This window comes from Cygnus atratus, chromosome 3 (genome assembly GCF_013377495.2).
Source record: "Cygnus atratus isolate AKBS03 ecotype Queensland, Australia chromosome 3, CAtr_DNAZoo_HiC_assembly, whole genome shotgun sequence".
NCBI lineage: Eukaryota > Metazoa > Chordata > Aves > Anseriformes > Anatidae > Cygnus > Cygnus atratus.
The window spans coordinates 56,074,851-56,096,393 of NC_066364.1; the positions used below are offsets into that span (position 1 = coordinate 56,074,851).

Below are 21,543 nucleotides of genomic sequence, written 5' to 3' on the forward strand. Positions count from 1 at the left end.
TTTGGAGAAGGATAATAACTAGTAAATGGTAATTAAAGTGTGTTGGAAAGAGGGAAGAAAATCTGTCTACATCTTCAGGCTGCTTTCCTTTTTTGTAATTCAGACCAGGCAAAGAATTCTGGAGGGGGAAACAATGTCTTATATGTAGTAAGAAAATTGTTAATTCTCTTGAGCATGAGCTCATATTCTTGCACTTGCTGGTGCTTAGGTTTGGAATGGCATAAAGAGGTAAGCTGAAGTGGTGCACTGAGCAGCACATCATGTAAAGGTAGAATACTTGATTGAACACTGCTATGCAGAGAGATACATCACATTATATGAATTAGGCTATGCTGTCAGACACTACTGCAATGCAAAAACATTTGCTTTATACGAAGTTAAAGGTAACCACTGAAAAATGGGTCAGATAGAGTCATAAAAAGTACTCAGCTTGAGCCATTGCATCAATTGTACTCATGTTCAAAATAAAAAAAAATCTTAGTCAAAAACCTAAATGCTATCTATGTATGTAGAACTTAAGGAAAAGTATTAAGAGCAGCAGACAGCTTCATCTTGATCATGCATTAGAGATCAGATCAGCTTTGTGTTAGCATGCTGGTAGTAACGGAAGTAAGAACTGCACGTATGAATAGTAATTCTGGCTGCTCCCCAGCAAAATACTTGAGGGAGATCAGAGTGCCAGCCTTGGCCTCAAAACAGAGCCGAGGCGGCGGGCAGGCAGTCAGCGTGTCTGAGCAGAGGGCACAGCAGCTTGTGGTATGCAAGGATTTCCAAAATGCATCCTGGGGGCTTTGCCTGGGTCCTCACCCCTGGACAGAGCTTCCTGAGCAGCATCCCTGCACCACACACTGCCAGCACAAATGTGTCTGTGGTGAGCCAGGTACAGAAAGAGCTGTGGCCAAAAAGCTGGGTTTGGTTGAATTCTCAGTCCGGTCCATCAGCTGGTACAAATTAGGGGCGGTGTGAAGCACAGGCTGTGGCTGGGGTGGTGAGGAGGGCTGAGAGTGTTGCTTGAGAGCCGTGCCTTCCCCGGCCAGAAGCTGTGCTGCCAAACACAGCTGAAGTAGAGTTGTTCCCGAAACCTGGATGTGCCTGTGTCTAATGTGGCTTCTGCTTCTTGCTTGCTTTGGTCATGGTCCAGGTGTGAGGCCAGTCATTTGAAAATGAGCACCTGCAATGTGCCTGTGTTTCTTAGTAGTTTTACAAACACAGCAACTCCAACAGCTTTTCTCAAAAAATAGCCAGGCTCTAGAAGAAGGCGTGATGATGATGTGTTTGTTGTAATGATTTAAAACCGAGGGAGTGGGAGGCGTAGATCCTTTATCAATTTAAACATCTTGCAAATGTGTGGTGTTTTGTCACTTGTACAGATCCAGTGTCCATCTTGCCAATTTGTCTGGTGTTTCAAGTGCCACTCGCCTTGGCATGAAGGCGTTAACTGCAAAGAGTACAAAAAGGGAGACAAGCTGTTGCGTCACTGGGCCAATGAGATTGAGCACGGGCAAAGGAATGCCCAGAAGTGTCCAAAATGCAAGGTAAGCCGCCTTCTGGGGATGCACAGGTGGTAGCTTCAAACTGCTTAAATATTTATGTGGAGTAAATATTTGTAGCTTCTATTCTGGATTTGAAACTGAATTCACACTTGTACAAATTCTTACCTTTGACCCTTTGAGAAAAATGGGTCAGGTGTTTTACTTACTCTGCAGACTCTTTGCATGTGAAAGAAACATTAAAGAAATTCTAAGACAAGGCTTTATTTTATACTTGTAATGAGTGTGTTACAGTCCAAATTATTCCTATAATAAAGCTTTAAAGGAATTCAAAGCTTTAGAGAAATATGTTGCTCTTTGTCAGATTTTTCAAAGAGCTTGGGTGAATTCAGTGCTGGAGTAAGTCAGAAAGTACTCCTTATCAACAATCTAACTAAGAGATTTCAATTTTTGGCAAAACCAGAATTTTTTTTAGGCTTGTGAAAGAACTGACATTTAATCCTTCCTCATAAATTAGCTTACTTTTCAACAGAATGAGGTGCAGTCTCATGTCCTAGAAATGTCATTTCCCATCCTTCCATGATAGGAAAGAGATGTCCCACTACTTGAATGTGGTGGAACAGCCCAATATGCCCCTAACCCTTAACAGAGGTGGCTGTTACGGCTTTTTGCTTTTTTGTTTTTCACAGCAGTTGTCTCCAGTTGCTGATGGTAATAAGTCAAAATCTGGAGATCACCATGGTGGTGGGAGACTGGCTTTTTAGAAAGGGAGTACTTAATTTGAATGTACCTGTTGCTCTACATTTACTTCATGGAGGGGACAGAGTAAGATAACTAGAATGCTTGGTAGGAAATAAATAGTGAATGGGAAGTTTTACTTCTCAATGTGTGAAGTATGTTTAGTCATACTTTGAGCCTTACCTTGTGCAAATAAGAGAATGTTTATCAGTTTACTAAGTTTCTTATTTTGGTCGTGGGGAAAGAAATGCCTGTCATGCCATAGCTTGAAATTGAAAGACTTTAAAGCATCAAGAAAAATTTGTAAAGCCATGAAATCAGTGGTCATGTTTACCCTTCCTCCTGCATACACATGACTTTTGAATAGATTTAACAACTTCTCATTTGGTAAAAGTTGATAGGTTTGAGCCAGTTCTGAAAACATTTGATTTCTGGGGAGTCTTACAGTAAAATCCTTTTTCAAACTTTCCTCCTTTTGGAGTGGGCAGAAGTATCTGTTTTGTTTTTAATTTCTTGAGTTGATTCCAGATTCACATTTTTGGACAATCTGAATGATGTAACTATTGAAATAAGCTGTCCAAAAAAATGAGAAAACAATGCACCAATGAACATGGAAAAGCAGGGAAAGGAGGGCTGCTAGCTGGAAAGAGAGAAGAATAAAAGATGCCAGCATTAATGTGTGTATCATTAATACATTTTAAATAATCTGACTTTCCAAAACATAAAGTGTATAGCTGTTTTTAATGGATTCAGAATAAGAAGGCTGGACACCTGAAACCTAGGTGGTCTAAATCTCTAATTTTGAAGCCTGAAGTTGCGTGAGTTTAGCTATTGATTCCAAAAAGGCTTCAGATTTCTTTATTTTTTTTAATCAAATGAAAATAAAACCACCTGTATGGTGGGAGGCAAAATGGAAAGTTATGAAATTAGCACAGAAAAAGAACCTCTGTTAAAAAGTCCTTTCTGGTAATGTGATGTTATAAATGAATATTGAAGAGGAGGTTCCATATTTTCATAAACTGTACCTCTACTCCTAGTATTTTTCTTCAGAGGTGGAAAAATTCTTTTTGTTCACAACCTCTGAATGGTTCATATCAACACATTGTTGGTTTTTAAATCAACTCTGTAACTAGCAAATAATCAAAAGAGCCACTTAGTGGTTAGAACAGTCGTACTGTTTTCTTCCTTTCCCCATAATCAGTTATTGAGTATTTAAAAAATATGTATTATGCAGCATTCTTTGTCAAAGGCAATAAAAGGAGTCTGAGTCTGTTCATCATATGGGGATGAACACACCAATAGCTAAATATTTGGGGATGGGGAGATTGGAGCTAATACTTTTCTGACTCTCACTCTGTCTACCCCTTAAAACCACTGTATAAAACATAATCAGATGACTACCATATTTGCAATTAAAAAAGAGGAAAGAGGGAAAGAATTGGTAACACACTACTTGATCTATTGTTCTTCTAGATCCAAGTAGACGATGTTTCAGCATGTTTTATATTGATAATGGTCTTGTTTTAGAGGGAGTTGGCTAAGGCATGCAGATTCGCTATGTATTATTAGATATCTTTCCATAAAATTTGTAACCTTACCTGCCTTTCTCCACTGTTGTTTTTTACTTCAGAAGAAAACACTAAGGAAACATAGAAGAGTGTTTTTTACTTAGAAAGCTTTGAATAGCAACAGAAATTTAAGTAAACAAGAATGTTAATGGGAATCAAGGATCATATACCTCTTATGGTGTGCATTCACCATTCTGATTAATGTGAATGCTATCACACAACACAGGCCATGGCTTTTGAAGGTGATTGAATTATTTTTCCTCTCTGGAGGGAGGAGAGTCAATGCTGCCGTATGGGGAGGTTAAGCCATGCACCAGGCTCCCCTGGGAGGAGTGGCAGCAGAGCTGCATGTCTCCTCTTCACCCAGCAGTGGCAGGTTTCCCAGAGCCTGTTTCTGTGAACAGGCATCCCTGAACAGCGCGAGGGGGTCAAGTCAGTGATGAAAATGGTTGGTCTTTGTGCTCCTGCTGTGGGAGAACCCGCAGTGAGCAAGCCCCATGCCACAGCAGCTGGCTGCAGCCAGCCGTGGCCCTCCGGGCCTTTGAGCACCTGAGCGCTCATGGCCAGGGGAGCAGGAGCAGTCATGTGGTGTCTGACCCGGCAGCAATCGCCTTCCAAACCTACAGTAACCCATCTCTCTCAGCAGATTATGCTGAGGGGAGGGAGAAATATCCCTGTGAACCGAGGCTGGAGTTCATCTGGTGAAATGCCACGCACTCGGCTTGAGAGACTCGGCTTGAGAGCAGCCTGGCTGAATCAGACTGAGTTCATCTGGCATCATCTGTCTGGCAGCGGGTGGCAGCGAGTCCAAGCTCTGCTTGTAATTTTTTGAGTGGATTCCATCCTCACCCAAAAGGGAAAGGTGGTGGGGTTTGGATTTCTTTTGGCAACAAAAAATATGGATAAGTACAACTAGTTATTCCAGACTTGCAGCTTTTGAAGACGTATGTGCAGATAAATGTTGTCTAAAACATTTGTAATATTTTGTTTTGAAGAAGCAAAGTTCATACAAATTGAAAGTTCATACAAAGTTCATATAATTGCAATATGTGTCCAGAAGAGAGAGAGAGAAAAAAAAAAACACACAACAACAACAAAAAAACTATCAACTTAAAATTAAGAGAACAATGCCTCTGAAGGACTTAGGCCAGGAGCAAGCAGATTCAAGAGATTTAGGAGTGATTGGAATGGTTGGGTGGCTATCTGGAACTGGGATGCTTCTAGAAAAGTGTAGGTAGAAGGATGCAGACAGTATGCACAAGGTGGATTTTTGTGAAAAGTAGTGAGGGTAGAATGTATAAAACTATTACCAGCAGCTCCTAGAATTTCTTACTACCACATAAAAATAATTTGTTTTGAAACATGAAGTATTTTTGGTATGCGTATTTGCATCTAGAGTTTTTGTAAGTTCCAGGCTGTACAGATTTTCAGTTAGACTGGATGGTAACTTCAATACATTGGATTGGTAAATTGGAGGAGAGAAAGGACAGTTCAACAGTCTTGATATTAAACAGAAAAAAAAAAAAAGATGCTGCTTCTTAGTGTCATAACTTAATTCCCTCATTTACATTTTTAAAGTAGAGATATGTCACTGAAGCAGCAGATACCCAAAGGTGCCTGTAAAATTATAAAATACTGTATAGCTACTGTTTAAATTTCATTCCTCTGAAAAGCTAATTGGAATAAAATTTTAAAAGCAATTTGTTAAGATACACTAAGGTCCCTGTGTGCAAACTCAGTAATTCAGAATTAAAATTCCTCAATTTCAGTTGAAATTAATGCCTTATGAAGTAAATTAAACTTTGGCTCGATGAATACGGTCAACACTTTTTTATATAAGACCTGTACAGGAAAAGCAAAACTCAAACTGACAATATCCCTTTTAAAAACAAAAATCAAAAATGAAATTGGTATAACGTTGGGTAGACTTTTTTTTCTAGTTTGCTTGCATTGAACACTTAAATGTGAAAGTTTTGAAATCAAGTAGCTTATAAAGCTCATCGGCAATGGTATTCTTTTTAGGTGCTTCTGGAAAACAGGGTACCTCTGATACAGGTGAAGGAATGATACAAACAAACTGAATGGTGGGCTTCTTCGAAGTAGAGGAGAGCAATTGTTTAGTCGGCCTATTTGGATCCCTTCTGTTGGATGAATGCAAGTCCTCTATGTGTCTACCAGAGTGGCATTTTATAGTGCAAACTTTGTGCGTGTGAATGTCTTTCCCATCTTTTTGCCTGAAAGAAGTGTTTGAAAGTGCAGAAATAAATTCTGAGATGTCTAACATTGGCACAAAGATGTCGGCAGACCTACCTGGAGCTACTTTTCACTGCATCTGCCCTGCAGTCTTTTAAGCACTGCCGGTGGAAAATGTCAGCTTGTAACATACGTGAAGTTCCAATTTCAGTAGCAGTTGAGGTAGAAGAGATTTCTCAGATCCCAGATGAACCATGACCAGTACCACACCTGGCCCTTTCAAGAATGTCTGATACCCTAGGAATCACAAGCCTCCCTTGAGGTTAGAGGCTTCAGCTGTACCTGAGCTTTCATCACCTCTGGTGCTTGCAGGGCCATTAAGTGGTGATGTCTTGTCGTTACCCGTACCTCCCTTCAAAGTACTTGTGTAGATACGACTAAGAAGTTGAGGAGGCATTCATCACAAGTTTCAGTGAGTAAAACTCCTGTTGGATGTAAAGGGAGGAAAAGCTGTTCCCAGGGAGGGTGGTTAAGTCTGGAACAGGTCGCTCAAAGAGACTGTGACATACCCATACTTGAAGACTCTGAAATCTGGTGGGACAAGGCTTGGAGAAGTCTAATCTGATTCTGAAGTTAGCCCACCACTGAGCTAGGGGTTAAAAGAGGTGACATCTGAGGGTTACTTCCAACCTCAATCATTGTGTAATTTTATCTGCAGTTACATTGTGGAGCATGGGGGGTGGCAGTATTAATCCATCTTGTAAGTTAGGAAAAGTGTTTACCACCCCCATAGCTATGTTTTTAGCTGGCAAGACTTAGAAGTAGCTGTGTAATCAGCGTTGCAGTGCATAATGTGGTTTAGTGAAATACCCTCAGGACTACCTCTCTTCTAAGTTTCTCAGAACTATTAACTAAAACTGAAGCCTTATAAAATCTGTGCAAAGTGAGTAAATGTACCAATTGTGCAGAAGTATATGGAGGTATAGAAATGGTAAATTATTATTAAGCTATTTTATGCAGACAATCAGCAGAAAGATGGAAGGCTAGGCAGCCTGGCTTAATGCTGTGTTAAAAATAAATAAGAAATCCTGTGCTTTTTAAGTCCCTCATCCTGAAGGAGAGCCTTTATTGTTTTACTACAAAATGCCAAATCAATTTGTGATGGTAATGGGACAGGGAGTGGGGCCACAGGTGGCATAAAAGGGAAACCCATCTATGGAGGGGTGAGACAGAGTTCACAACTATATTTACTGTGATGCTCTGGTTTTTAATGAAGTTAGGTGCTAATGTGTCTGCTTGGGTAGTAAAAATAATTTTTCATCTTCAGTAAGGGTAAGGATCACTCAGATGCTCATCTGAGACAACGACTTTAAGCAAAGAGCGAGAATTATGTGAGAAGGCATTTCTTATCTAGAAGCCTGGAAACAGCTATAACTCGTGTTTGATGGTCTGAAACACGCCTTAGAAAACGTTATTGTCTTAGGACAGCTGCAATCTCTGTTAATGCAGATGCAGAGTTCAGCAAGGGGCTGCTTGCAGTATCTCTTCATCTGATGCATATGGATTGCGCTGGAGCAGTGCCTGCTTTTCTGTGCTCCGGGGACTAAAAATAGCCTTTTCTTTTTCCTTCTGCTCGTGAAGATCCACATCCAGAGGACAGAAGGGTGTGACCACATGACCTGTTCCCAGTGTAACACTAATTTCTGTTACCGCTGCGGGGAGAGATACCGCCAGCTCCGTTTCTTTGGAGATCACACATCAAACCTCAGTATATTTGGATGCAAATACCGCTACCTCCCCGAGAGACCACATTTGAGGAGATTGGTGCGAGGCTCTGTCTGTGGTGAGTGGGTAAATGTGCTTTGTAGAGAGTTGCACAAAGAGGTGACTGGGGAGGGCGGCGGATCAATATCTTTATATCTACCTATCTATATATATATTTAAAATATAGGATGGACATTTTCTTTTTCTTAGTTATGTAAAAGGTGCTTTACTAAATATATTAAAATATATAGCATTTGGGGTCCTTTTGTCAATGGTTTATGTGTGAATAAGTATTGTCCTCTCCTGATAGTTTCTGTTTCCTAACATTTTTCAGTAATACGTAAGCAAATTGGAAAAATACACAAGCAAACCAGCAAAAATGAGTCTTGGTGTAAGCTAGCCTTAAAGAAGAATTTTAGTTCATTCCATAGAAAATTCACTTTACTTGTAAATCATATGCATTGATTTCAGGTACCTAAATAGACCTGTTCTGTTGCAATATGTGGAACTAGAGTGCAGTGGTTTCACAGAAGATATTTTGGTGAAACTTCTCTGTGCAATGCTCGGACTGTTGACATGATAAATGTCTTTACATTTTATATTCTTGTCTGCATTTTTTTCATTTTGTTGTACAACTGCCTCTATTGGTCTGTGTTTTTCTCTGCTGGCATGCAAATCGAGAAGCACTTGCTCAAACACGCTCTGAAAGCTACACCACAGTGTATAGCAGCTGAAACCTAGATGTGAAGGAGGAGCTGACTGTTGCCAAGCTGAACAAGGTTTGGTGACTAAGCTGGAGTGGACTCCAGCACCTCAGCTACGTGTCTAGATCGGTGTGCCTGTGCAACACTTAGTGCGATGTTTGTTCCCAATAATGGATTTATATGCTGAACTGGGGGATACCTAAGCTGTCCAGTAGGATCAGAGGAGGGAAGGAAATGCCTGAAATCCTGTATTTCCTGTGGAGCAAGCTTTCCAGGTGTCTTCTGAGGTTTTGGTGCTGGCTATCAGTTGATGAATGCCTATTAAATTGTTCCTCAGAAGCCCTTTTAAAAGGGACTAGATCTGTGTGATTTCACTAACAGGAAGATACGAAGCAGTCAATATGCATGTTTTCACTCTCTTGCATTTTCTAGAGAGAAATTCCAACATTTGAGAAGATCTATTAAAGATTGAAGACAGTGCTGGCACTAGAGCACATGGGTATAAACTGTTCATGAATAAATTTAGGCTTAAAATTCAAGGGCTGTTTCAAAGCACTTGGTAAGGTTTCAGAAGAGCTTAAAGTAAAATAAACATTGGCCTACAATGTAAGCTGCTGTAAATGGACCTTGGTGTATTTGGTGGAATTGCTACCTGTGATAGCAGGGGACTGAGCTCAGGGACATGACAAATTCTGTACTGCATACGTGCAGAATCATGGGTAAAGTTATCCCAGTGAAATTGCTATGTTCAGTGTAGATGGAAATAAAAATAAATATTTTTATCATATTATCATATTATAGATCTGCCAACAATTACATTATTCCTGTCTTAATTGTCCAATGCTTTACACATAAGATATATGAATAACAAGTTTACATGTTTTAATGCATGTACAATAGTGTTTATTTTTTTCCTGTTTTCTTTACCCACAAAGAAATGTGGAAGTGCATATATCAGTTAAAATTCAGTGGTGAAGGTGTGTATGTTCATATCTATAAAAACACACATAGAGAACATGTAATATGTTTTGCTTTCACTTCCTGTTTGTGCTTGTGATTTGCCTTAATTTAGTAAGCCAAGAAAGATTAGCAGAGCTCAGAGCCTCAACCTAAATTGCTTCTAGGGTTTTCTCTTTAAATTTCTCTCCAGCGTTAACCTCTGTCATTGTGTTATTTCCCATGGGGATGTTCATCAGTTCAGTAGAGACAGCACTAGCTGAACCTGCCAGAAAAATGTACTAATTGCTGAGATTTTTCAGCATAGCTTGTTAACAATCAAGTTCACAAGGATTCAGAGAATTCTGCCTTGATGCCCACAACCCTAAATTCTTCAGTCATCTCTAGTAGGACTTGTAAATATCTTAATGCTTTATCAGTTGGTGTTACAGGGCAAGACTGGGCTCTGGCTCCATTCTGAAGAGTCATCAGAAAGAGGAGACCATAGCAGAGGAACAGGCCATTAAAAGTATAGTCTCTAAATTTTAGTAGCATGTAGCAATTAAAAAAAAAAAAAAAAGCTAGACTTACTGCAGTAAAATGACACTGCTCCTTGGCTAAGCAGTGGAAATTAAGAGGACATTAACTTGGCTGCCAGTGGGAGACTGGCGAAGTGTTGCTAAATACCTTTTCTTCTGTCACTTTTTTATTTTCTTGCTATGGAGAGAAAATAAGTGTGGTGATTTTGTGGTCTGAACAGCAGAGGTTCTTTGGCTTGTTTCTACTAAATCTGGGCGGGTAGGGTGTATAGAAAGGAAAGAACATTTCACGGCAGATTGGCATCATATTTTCTGTTAGGCAGCAAATGTGTGTGCCTACCGTCATGGACTGTTCTGTCATAAAAATAGGGGAAAAGCACTTATGGCAACATGTATTTCAACACACTTTTCTTCAAAAACAAATGGTTTTGTAAAGGTGATAGAAACCCGAGAGAGAAGAAAATACACTGGGAGCAAAAGTAGTCTCTGTTTTTTTGATGTTCCTTCTCTTCCTTCCCCTTCTTGCCATTTAGCCGGTATATTCTTTAAAGGAATTTAGAAGAACTTTGTCCTGTGGCCAATACTGTAAGATGAAATTGCTAGGACTGAAGGGTAAAAAGCTGACTTCGAGATTTTATCCTCATAGTAATTTGACTCCGTCTCGCTAATTTGGAGGCAGAACAGTTGGTTACAACCAGAGTTAGTGATGAACTGTGTTGGTTATTGAACACAAGAAGGAGATATATGTTCAGCTGTCTTTAAATGTAAGATGCTGCTTAAGTACCACCTGAATTCAGTTGGGTGAATTATGTTCAAAATCAGTTGCTACATACTACATGGATACATAATAGGGCACACAACACATAATGGTGCTATAAAGCAAGTGAAGTATTTTGCATAGTAAATAGTATCTCAGATAGGATTCTGAAAGCAGCTTATCTTCAAATCTGATATATACTGTTGTCCCAAGACAGAGCAAGATTCACTTTAGGCATGGTTTTGAGCACTGCAGCAGGAAGCATATTTTGCTAGAATCCAACCTCCATTATCAACTTCATCATTCAAGTTGGTCTTAGTAGTACAAGATTTCCTATGTACATTTGATAGGACTTTTTAAAAACAGATGCAAACTTGTATTAGCACTGTGACTGTTTTGATTTGTAAGTAGATACTTGTAATGATTGTTTAAGCATACACAGCTATTTAGTTAGACTATTTTTTATTATTTTTCCATATGCTAGTGATTAAATTTGTTTTCTAAAGCTAGTATATAAAGTTTTTGATGGCAAAGAATTCTCTAAGGATTTCTGGGTTTTCATAAATATTACCCAAAACCCCACAACCAAAACCAGTTATGTAAGAAGAAAAACATTCCCTCATGTTTTCTAAATGTTTCCTAATTTGGCAGGAAAATATCATTCTGTATATCTAATGAAACTCCTCTGAAAAAAAACCTGCAGTTACTACTTTACTACAGATATCTAAGTCTTCATGCTAGGTACATCTGTAGAGAATTGTCTCCTGTTGAGTAGAACTTCTTCAGCGTTTCCCTTTTAGGCATCTTTTCTTTGCAACAGTTTCTGTAACTATCCTTAAAAACTAACTTTGAACATTACCAAACTGGTTACCATAACATAATGCTGAGTTCACTGCATGGACTAGTGACCCAAGATTTTATTCATTGATATGGCAAGGCTTTTATGTTTGCTCTATTTGCTAGCAGTCGCAGAGCTGACAGAAATAGGACAATGGATCCTTGGGAAATTTAGTGACTGTAATAAACATCCATAGTCTCAACAGGGTTTCTTAGTGTGTCACAATTCTCTCTGTGATTAAGAGTCTCATAGTCCTTCGCACTATGATAAACTATGTGTGTCAAACTGCATTTGGATAGAAAGCAATATTTAGTCAGACATTCAAAACACAGCATTTTATAACTGGTTTCATACCAAGTTAATAAATTTTTGGAGTAAAATATAGATATTGCCTACTTCACAGTGATTGCTGCTATTTATGCTCTTAGCTGATGGTGATTAGTATAAGTCTTGCTCACCTTTTGTGAACTTTCCTTTATCTTTCTTTACCTTTCTAAAATGTAAGATTAAGGACTTACACATAGTACATATGTAAGTAGAAAAAGTATTTTATTTTTAAAGAATAACCTTTAAAACAATGTGTTGATAACCAAAGGAAGATCTAGCTAGTGAACTCAGGTTGTCCCCTGAGATCTTGGGACAAATAGACTAAACTAAACTTTATATTAACAGAGAGAAGGAAAAAGTCAGCCATTCGTGCTTTATTGCAGTTCTGAGTTAGTGTGTCAAATGTAAGTAAACGAGTTCTTAAACTGAATTAACTTAGGAAGCATTGTTTATGTGGGCAAAGAGGTGACTCCAGTCAAAAGCTTGCTTAGCCCTTCTGCAGAATCTGTTGCTGTGTACTTAGTCACCAGTTCAGTGGTTTAAGTTTTTAATAATTTTGGTAACAAACATGTCGTATTTTTCTAACATTCAAATTACATGGTTATTAGTAAAGTATACAGAGAGTTTATACCTCAAAACAGAATTCTGTAAACTTTTTTGAAATTAAGGGCTTCAGTAATGTTTTTTAATGTTTTTTAACACTTTTTTTGGTATTTTCTTGAGGGTTTTCATCATGTTCCTTCTTCTGTCTACGCTTGAATAATTTATTTGAGGCAATGACAGCTTCTGTGATTATAGAATGCAGTGCAGTGGAGTCCCCAAAAGGTTGACCATTAGGATGCCTAGCAACTAGAGTAATACCAATAATATTTGCCAATTTTTCCTTCTAGGAATTAATGTTTCCCACCCACAACACTCCTGTGAAATTTAAAGGCTATCAAAACAAGTGTGAAAAGAACCAATTCATTTTACCACTGTAAATATTTCCAAAGTATCTCATTTTTCCTTCAGACTGCCCAAATTAGTGGCTCAGGTTATGGAGAGGTTTACGTCATTGTTGAATGAAGTAATCCATTTATTGAAGTCTGATACAAGTGACTTGAGAGAGGGAAGGGTAGGGAAGAGAGAGGTAACGAACTCATTTTCCTCCCTTTCCATAAGTAATCTTTCAAACACATGCTTAACGTAGAACATTGTTTAATCTTGAATCCCTGTTCAAACTGCTGATATATCAGTAAAATGCTTATTCTGCTATGTTTTCAAGCTACTAAGACAAGTTACATCTTTGAACTAGCCATCTGGCCAACAGAGAAAGAGAGCGAGCAAGAGAGAGACTGCTGTTCAACACAAGAAAGATAATTTGGATTCCAAGTTCAGTTTTTAATAATGACTTTAGCAATGGGGATCCTAACATAGTATTTAAAAAATAAACCAGCTTTTGAGATGTCAGATATACAAGCATTTATGGGTGGTTCAAAAGGGAAAAATAAAATGCCTACTTTGAATTGTTAATGAATTTTGTGTTTCAGCTGGAAAACTACTCATTACACCCCTAATACTGGTTCTGGGACTGGCACTGGGAGCCATAGCTGTTGTAATAGGTAAGAATTACACGTATTGAATGAGTCTGATTTTGTAGTTACTATCTATGACTTTGACATCTTAGCATTTCCATCTGTTAGAGATGGACACAAAAAAAAAAAAGAGTACAATTTTCATAGATAAACTTTTAGTATAAAGCACGTGCCTTTTTTTCTGAATTAATTTGTCTTTAGAACCTTACCAGCCAGTCTCAGCCTGATTCAATGCATAGGCTGCCAAATTGGATTCAAGCACAAAAAGATGTACCATGAATTAATTTGATATAGTATCAAAACTCTGTTAATGTGTTTGTATTAACTGTAGATGCAGTTATTCTCGTAAATCTGCTCTTTGCCCAGCTGGTGGTAAGAGAAAGGAGGTGATACTTTTCCTTTGGACTTGAAAGAGTGCCTCTTCTAACAAACTATTTTCTCACTTGAATAAATCTGTGGTTGGTGTTGTTTATTATTATTATTATTATTATTATTTTGTTTGTTTGCTTTTTGTCATTTACAGCTTTTTCTCAAAAGACTTTTAAAAATATAGTCCCCTGCCTGGGCAGGGATAAATATTTCATATTACTTCACAATAGATAATAAGGATGTTTGTAAAATGAATAATTTATATATAATTCCTTCAATGAAGGTGAAACTGATTGAATTAAAGGTTAAGAGAATTTTTAAAGTATTGATAATCTGCAGAGGAAGAAATGAACCTTGAATTAAAAAGTTGTAAGTAGGCATGTCTTAGCCTTTAGCATGTCTTAGCATGTTACATGTTTATGAAAATGAGTTAAATCAACCTTGAATTCAGATCTAAGAATTTCCAAAGTACTTTTAAAGCTTTTAACTTTGTATCTTATACACAACAAACTGTAGTTCAGGAATAAATTTTTGTCAGAGATGGGAAGTGGGGTTAGCAGGAATTTGTCCTACACTTTCTCTGTTTAGTTTATTTTAACTGGTTGCCAAAGAGACTGTTGCAGGCTAGTATTTTCTTCTGCTTGTCCCAAATACCTTGTCTAAATTCTCTTAAGACATGGAAAGTTGCATCTTAATACTCTACATATATTGAAAGGGTACAGTGCATGCACAAAAGATTTCATTTAACTAAGGCCTGCTTATTATTTTCTTATTTTGGCAGGTTTATTTGTGTTTCCTATCTATTGCCTTTGTAAAAAGCAGAGGAAGAGGTCACGGACAGGTATGCCCTGGTAAGGATGGGCTATACTCACCTGAACTAAGCTGGTCCTGCAAGGGCTATACACGGTTTGTGCTACAGAGCAGTACAGTTCTGGTAACAGCATCACAGCCATCGCCCTGGAAGAAAAGTGGGGGATCTCCTGCCGTCTTCCCTCAGCTGAAACACTACTGCAGACCAGAAAGCCTCTTTGCTCTGGTGCACTCTGAACAAGATGGGCCCCCTGACTGCTGCTTTTTAAATGTTTTTTTATTATTATTATTATTATTACTTTGGAGGGTTGGTTTTTGTTTTGAAGATTTAAGTCTAAGTTTCTGAACTAGACAATCAAAGTCTGTATTGTAGCCACAACTCTACTACCGATTTGGCCTGTGAAGAAAGCATTTAACTGCTAATGTGCTCCGTTTAACTTCAGTGTCGGCCTTTAAGGGGGAAATGCTTAGAAGTGTTTGGACTCTTACTGTACACTGAGCATACTACTTTTGGTATTAAATACTACTTCTGTAAATAACTTCCATCACACAGCATTCTGTTCAGCATACCAAAACCCCGTCACATGCCAGAACATGACAGCTGGTTATCTTCTGAGTCGTCCTACTAGCAAGCAAGAGTGTAGATCACATTTGTGCGGCATGGATTGCCACAGCCAAATAATAGTGCCTCAAAAAGAAACATTATTATTATTATTATTATTATTGAAACTCAGTAATACGTACAAATATGCTGATTGGATTTGCTTTCATATTTATTTTTTTGACAGTCCAATAATATTGATTGCGAGGGGTGACGAATTTGTTAGAGGAGTACAGCATTTTGAACTTCTCTCAGTACAAAAAAAGATTTGAAGGGATTAGATAACAAGAAGTAACTAGAGATAGAACAGGCCACTGATATCCACTGAAATGTGACACAGAATGTGCAAGGAAATGTGTTTGCAGGGAAGCTGGAAACCTGCTCTTCTGTTCTGACTTGACATATAGTACAAATGCTACACACTAGTTGTGTGAAGATTGACTTGGTGGAATTTTGTAACCTAAACAGCATGTATGTTTGTTTTATAAGCAGCCTGCGTAAGTCTTAGAGGATCCACTGATGTCTCTTCAGGAAAATTTGTGAATTTTGAGTAAGGGAAGGGATCATGTGTTGTTAGGAGACCATTTCACTTTTTTTCTCTGCTTCCAGTGTTGCTGCTCTTGGTGCATTACAGATCTGAAGAGAATAGTGATCTGTGCTCTCTTTTCCTAAATTCAGAGAACCACTGTTTGTCACTGGACCTTTTTCTTGGCACATCACCATCAGAGCAATGTAATTCAGAGTCAAGAATCAGCTAAGAGTTTTTTTGTTTCTAGTTACAATCGAAATTTATCATACAAATAAACCTGAAAGAAAATAGAATAAAGTAAATTTGTGTGAGCAGAACACTGATACACTAAAGAGAGGAAATGAATAAGAGAAATATCTACTTTGTACTTAAAAAAAAAAAAAAAAAAAAAAGTTGATCTTGAAGACTAGATTTGTACTGTGAAGGTACTTTTTTTTGAGTGTTTGAAGATACATATGTATGTATGTGTGTGTAATATATACATATTTATGTGGGAGATGGGGAAGCAGGAAGATGAGCAATGTCCTAAGTGTACAGACCTCAAAATTTAGGCTCACAAACAGCGTATCTTTTGAGAGGATGTACTTTGCACCACTTTCTCTGAAAATGTATTAGTAAATCTGAATCTATTTGTAACTTTTCAAGTAAATAGTCTGCTTCCCCACCAGCATAATACTCTGTTATCGTAAGATACTCACTTCGACTTCAAAGCCTCAGTGGAAGAAACTGATAATTTTAGTTACCTGGAAACACAAATATCAGCTTTCAGTAGATGGCTAGTATGTGTGTTTTCAGTCAACTTCTGGTTTGTTTTCCTGGTGTTTTTTTTGTTGTTGTTGTTTTCCCTTGTTGAAACAGTGCATACAAGCACACTGTGGCAGTCAACAGTACTTAATTTTTCCATTTGAATTGAAGGGCATGTTGACCCTGTTGTCCTATCAATAGAAACAGTATCTTTCTAAGACTTGCATATTAAGCTAGGAAGCAATGACATTTAGAAGTAAAGTTCAAATACTATTCTCAATGCAAATGCACCTGCTAATTAGATTTCTTCTGTGACGCATCAGTTTTCTATTTGTGTTCTACCTGCAGGTTGGAAGCTGCCTTAAAATCAAGTCTTGTTTTTGAGTGTGTTTTCTGAGGCCGTACATATCAGTTGTCTTTGGCTTACTCAGGGATTCTTATTCCTTTCTTTAAATGTCAAATGATGAAGATATTTTTGTATTATTTAGCAAACCTTCAGACCTCAGAGAGTGAGAGATGCATATATATATATATATATATAAATAAAAAATAGATTTGGTTTTGCAATGCAGTCTGTAATATGGTGTCAAACTATTCCACTTGAGAATATTTTAGTACTTGAGATTATCTGTAATTAACTATTCAGTGGATTAATTTCCTTTGTTTTCCTGTTTCTTTATGAATATGAGAGATACTCTTGTCGTCTTAGCTGGTTTTCTCTGCTGTTTGCCATTTTCACAGTTTCCATGAGTTCAGTAAAATCAGAAATTAAGATGCTAGAATAAAGAGCATAAAGGGAAGATAATAGATCTGCATTTATTTTACATTCAACAGCACGTTGTTGTGAGTGGAGGGAAAGGCACATACATCTCAGCTCCTACATTATCATTTCACCTAGGCCATTTTGATTTTATCAAAACAAATTAAATCAAAGTGAAATATTTCTTCATTTTTAATACGTCGCAAAAGTAGGCATCTTTGACCTTGTGAGGATGAGAGAGTCTAATCTTGCTTTCTCTGGGGAAAAACATAGGAATGACAGTATTTGTTTTTGCTTTTCTCTGTCGATGAGGGAAAAAAATCAGGATCCAGGCAGAGTGCGAATATAGAAGTCTTTCTATGAAAGACTTTCTATGAAAGTTTACCCATTTGAACAGTACATAAACCAGAATTTTTCATTCAATAAAATGTTAGCTTTTAAACAGCTATTCTCATATCATAGGAAATCTTAGACATCAAAGTCATGCCATTTATTTTACAATCATTAATTGGTAAGTTTTAAGGAAATGGGATAAGCTTAGCTGTAAGGAACTTCAGGGATGTTTTCCACTACCTAAAGGTGTTTGGGGTTTTGTAGCTGTACACTTAAGAAGCCATCAGACTGTTCCACTCCATCTTTGTTAGCAGGAAACTTCATCAGACAGTCAAATTAACTTGTTAAGGCAGATTACGTGTTACTTTATGCTGAATTGTTTCACCATATTCAAGACTATTTATTCTTTTGAGAAGTTCTTGCTCACCAATATCTGTATTCAGATTAAGTGCTTAAATCCATTCAGCATTAGCCTTATTTCTAGACTGAGGAGATTTTACCAGTTGGATCAAGTTTCAGGGCTGCTCAACCATATCTATGGCTGGATGATTTTTCCTGCTGCAGCTTCTCAGAATATAGTTACGTGCATTTGCAGAGGTGACTGCAGTGATTTGCAGTTTGTGACTGGAAAATAATTGTATGTTTCCTTCTTGTAAATCTATTTGCAGGTGAGAGTAGGAAACTAAGAATACAAGCAAGAGGCAGGAGTGCAATTGAGTGCTTTGGCTGACCTATCAGTTTTAGTTCTGCAGAAAAAATACTGTTACTTTTCAATTCTCATCGCCTTTATTATATAGCAGTACACTCATTTTTCAAATTTCATTAGCATACAGTGCACTTTGATCTATTATCTTCCTCAGGGGCAGTGCAAATGTGTATGGAAGAGAGGATTTTGCATTTGTTTTTGATGTTACTAATGCTTACTTCATAACTCTTCCTGGTATGATAGCTTTTTGTTTGTTTGTTAATTTACATCTAGTTATTGGTTCTGAAAGTTTGATCAATGTGAAGTTTTACTGATTAAAAAATATTAATTTGTAGGGACTACTGCCAATTCCACTAGAGGGTATTTTGGATCACTGTCAGGTGGTCCTTTTAGCCAGAGGGCTTTCTGTTCTTCCGAAGACTGCCTTAGTTTGTGTGATGTTCAGTGGCGGGTAGGAGAGAGTGATTCTGCCAGAGGATACAAATTTTCCAGTGATTGAATGGTTTCTCAGTTAGATCTGAGAAACTGTTTTGTGTTCAATGGCCAAATAGGCTGAGCTGTTTTTTGTGTTTTTAATTTAGTTGTGGCGGTTTGTTTCCTGAGCAGACCTTGCATTATTCATAATTCTTGGTATGATAATAATTGTGTGTTGCCAAGTTGTGGATGAGAACCATGGATTACTGTTACTTTATAATCTGTATTAATCTTCTGTTGATTTTGCTGATGGAAAGAATCCCACATGAGGAAGTTACTAGAGAGGTTTCTGTTTCTTCTAATGTTGCAGCCTCATACTTGCAGTGGGTCAGCTCTTAACATCAGGCACAGCCCCATTGAACCAGGAAGGTTATATCCATTTCTGTGCCAGCACAGAATTGGCCCAAAATACTTTGATAGTCCAAAATAGTTCAGTGTTCCAAAATACTAGAAAACATGTTGGCAGCCATTGTTGATAAGCATTGTTCAGCAACTTGAAATCTTTTATTTCTAAAGAAGTGCAAACTATGATAATGACCATTCTCTCACTTGCAGAGTAATACTACTAGGGTTGTCTAATAAGTGCAGGAGAGGGCAGGACATAGGGAAGATTTTCCGAACAGCTTTCTTATTCAAGTAATTTGTATGGGGAATGAATACAAGCTTTTAATATAAGAGACCTTAATGCTTTGAGTCACCAATAACAAAAGAAACAACATCCACAGGCAGCATTAAACATTTTAAAATTCTGCTGTCTTTAGTGTAACAGATGTTAACACAGTGTAAGAATTGGAAATACAGATGTTTAATATTTCTCAGACTTAACACAAATTTGAAAAAGACGGCACATATTTAAAAAGTTACATTGCTGGTATGTCTGGCTTGTGCTATTGTTAGATGAAAAAACAGCTGCACCTTCATTCAAAGGCAAGACTAGCAGTGTTTTCACTGCTGAAGCTGACACAACACCCACAAACTTTTTAAAAATTAAAATCCACAAACTAACAAATGCGTAGGATTATAACTTCTTAGCTGTTTCTTCCTTATTCTGTACATACGGGCTCAGGATCTGTACACTCTCTCTCCAGTAAGGAGTGGAGTGCTCATACTAGGCAATTAATCACTGATGCTCTTAGCCAGACAGTGAAACACCATAACGTAGGGAAATGAAATCAGTGCATGCTCTGATTTCAAAGGTGAACATTTGCAGTAAACTTGAATTACTTATTCCCTATTTAAAAATAAATACATAAATTTCTAAACATAATTCCAACTGTTCACATCTAAATATATCTTCCTTTAATAAAAATAAGGAACAGGTGTAATAATAATTAGTTTAAAAACACAACATTTTTGGAGCTTACTTGGCTTATCAAAATGGAATGTACATCTGAAATGTGTTATATGGATCACAGAAGAGGAGAAAGTTATTGCATAAAAAAATGGATTTTTTTGCCTAAAAATTGATTTTGCACATACGTGTTTGAACATTGTTGCATGCTAGCCCCATTCAATCTTTATCTTGCTGAAAACTTGGCAAACTGAAAACAGTATTGTTGCGATTTTGTCCTTCTGTTACTAACTGATCATGATATTAATAATGCAATGACACATTTACCTTATGTTTAGAATGAAAATCTACTTACAGCATCTAAACAATCTGTCCACGTATTTTAAACCTGCCTTTTAAAAGTGTTGATGCAGTCAAACTTCTTTTGTATTTGTTACCATGAAGGTGGTCAAACACTGGAATAGGATTTCTGGAGAGGTGGTTGATACCCCAACCGTGTCAGTGTTCAAGAGGCATTTGAACATGCCCAGTGACACGATTTAACTTTTGGTTAGCCCTGAAGTCACCAGGCGGTTGGACTTGATGATCTCTGTAAGCCCTTTCCAACTGAACTGTTCTATTCTTATGCAAGCTGTGGGTAAACAGATGGATTCAGTCCTTAGTCGCTATCTTTTTGCATTAAAAAATGCACAGTGAAGTGTTCATATCGATTTACATTATGCTACTTCATGTCCAGAAATTGCAAGGACAGAGTAGATGTTCCGTTTCACTGTTTACCATCTCATAATGAAGTGTTTACTATATTTCCATTTATTATACACTTTTTCTAATGCTCTCTTTTCACTTCCAAATTTCATAATTTGAAACTGATTTGTGAAAATAGCCACAGACAAAATTGGATCTTGGAAAATGATCATGTAATAAGTGGTTTAAGTAAGATTTTGCTGAGCTATACCAGGAAAAGATTCTCTGTTGTATTTAACTTAAATGCAAACTGCTGAAATTTGTTTTTCTTTAGGGCTTCTAGTTTTGCATTTTTTTTAATTTAATTAAACTGCCTTTTCTGTTACATAACTAACCATCTGAGTCCAAATAACTTTTTTTTAAGGTATTTGTTGGAATGTATTTTGCCTGTGGTAGAGGTAAGAATAAATAATAGGTGTTGAGAAGAAGAAAAACGATGTATGTTTCTGAGAAGGTTGTCAAAGCTGAACTTCATCTTAATTACTTGAGAAGTCAAAGAGAAATCTTTCGTGTCCCATCTCTTTTTATATATCTTAATGTGAAGAATTCCCCTTAAAATAAGGTTAATTTGAATGCTGGGAGGCAGAGATAGTGAAACAATAGATCATTTTTAGTTGAGGTGCTTCTGGCACAAGTAGAATGCTGGACAAATAATCCAGATTCATTAAGAAAGGAATTTCTAATTCCACATTTGGGCTATATAAAATCCATATGCATTAGCGATCAGAACTTTCTGCATGACTAAGAGTAAGGC

At 37.4% G+C, this 21,543-nt stretch overlaps 1 protein-coding gene across 1 annotated transcript in view; it reads left to right on the top strand.

Annotated features, from left to right (window-relative positions):
- The window catches only part of RNF217 (ring finger protein 217), a 54,191-nt gene extending 39,045 nt beyond the window's left edge, over window positions 1-15,146 (top strand). The window contains exons 3-6 of the mRNA XM_035538662.2: window positions 1,371-1,535; window positions 7,631-7,832; window positions 13,384-13,455; window positions 14,579-15,146. Of these exons, the coding sequence (XP_035394555.2) occupies window positions 1,371-1,535; window positions 7,631-7,832; window positions 13,384-13,455; window positions 14,579-14,652 (513 nt within the window). The 3' untranslated portion in view covers window positions 14,653-15,146. The remainder of the gene's footprint in view (window positions 1-1,370; window positions 1,536-7,630; window positions 7,833-13,383; window positions 13,456-14,578) is intronic.
- The last annotated feature ends 6,397 nt before the right edge of the window (window positions 15,147-21,543 follow it).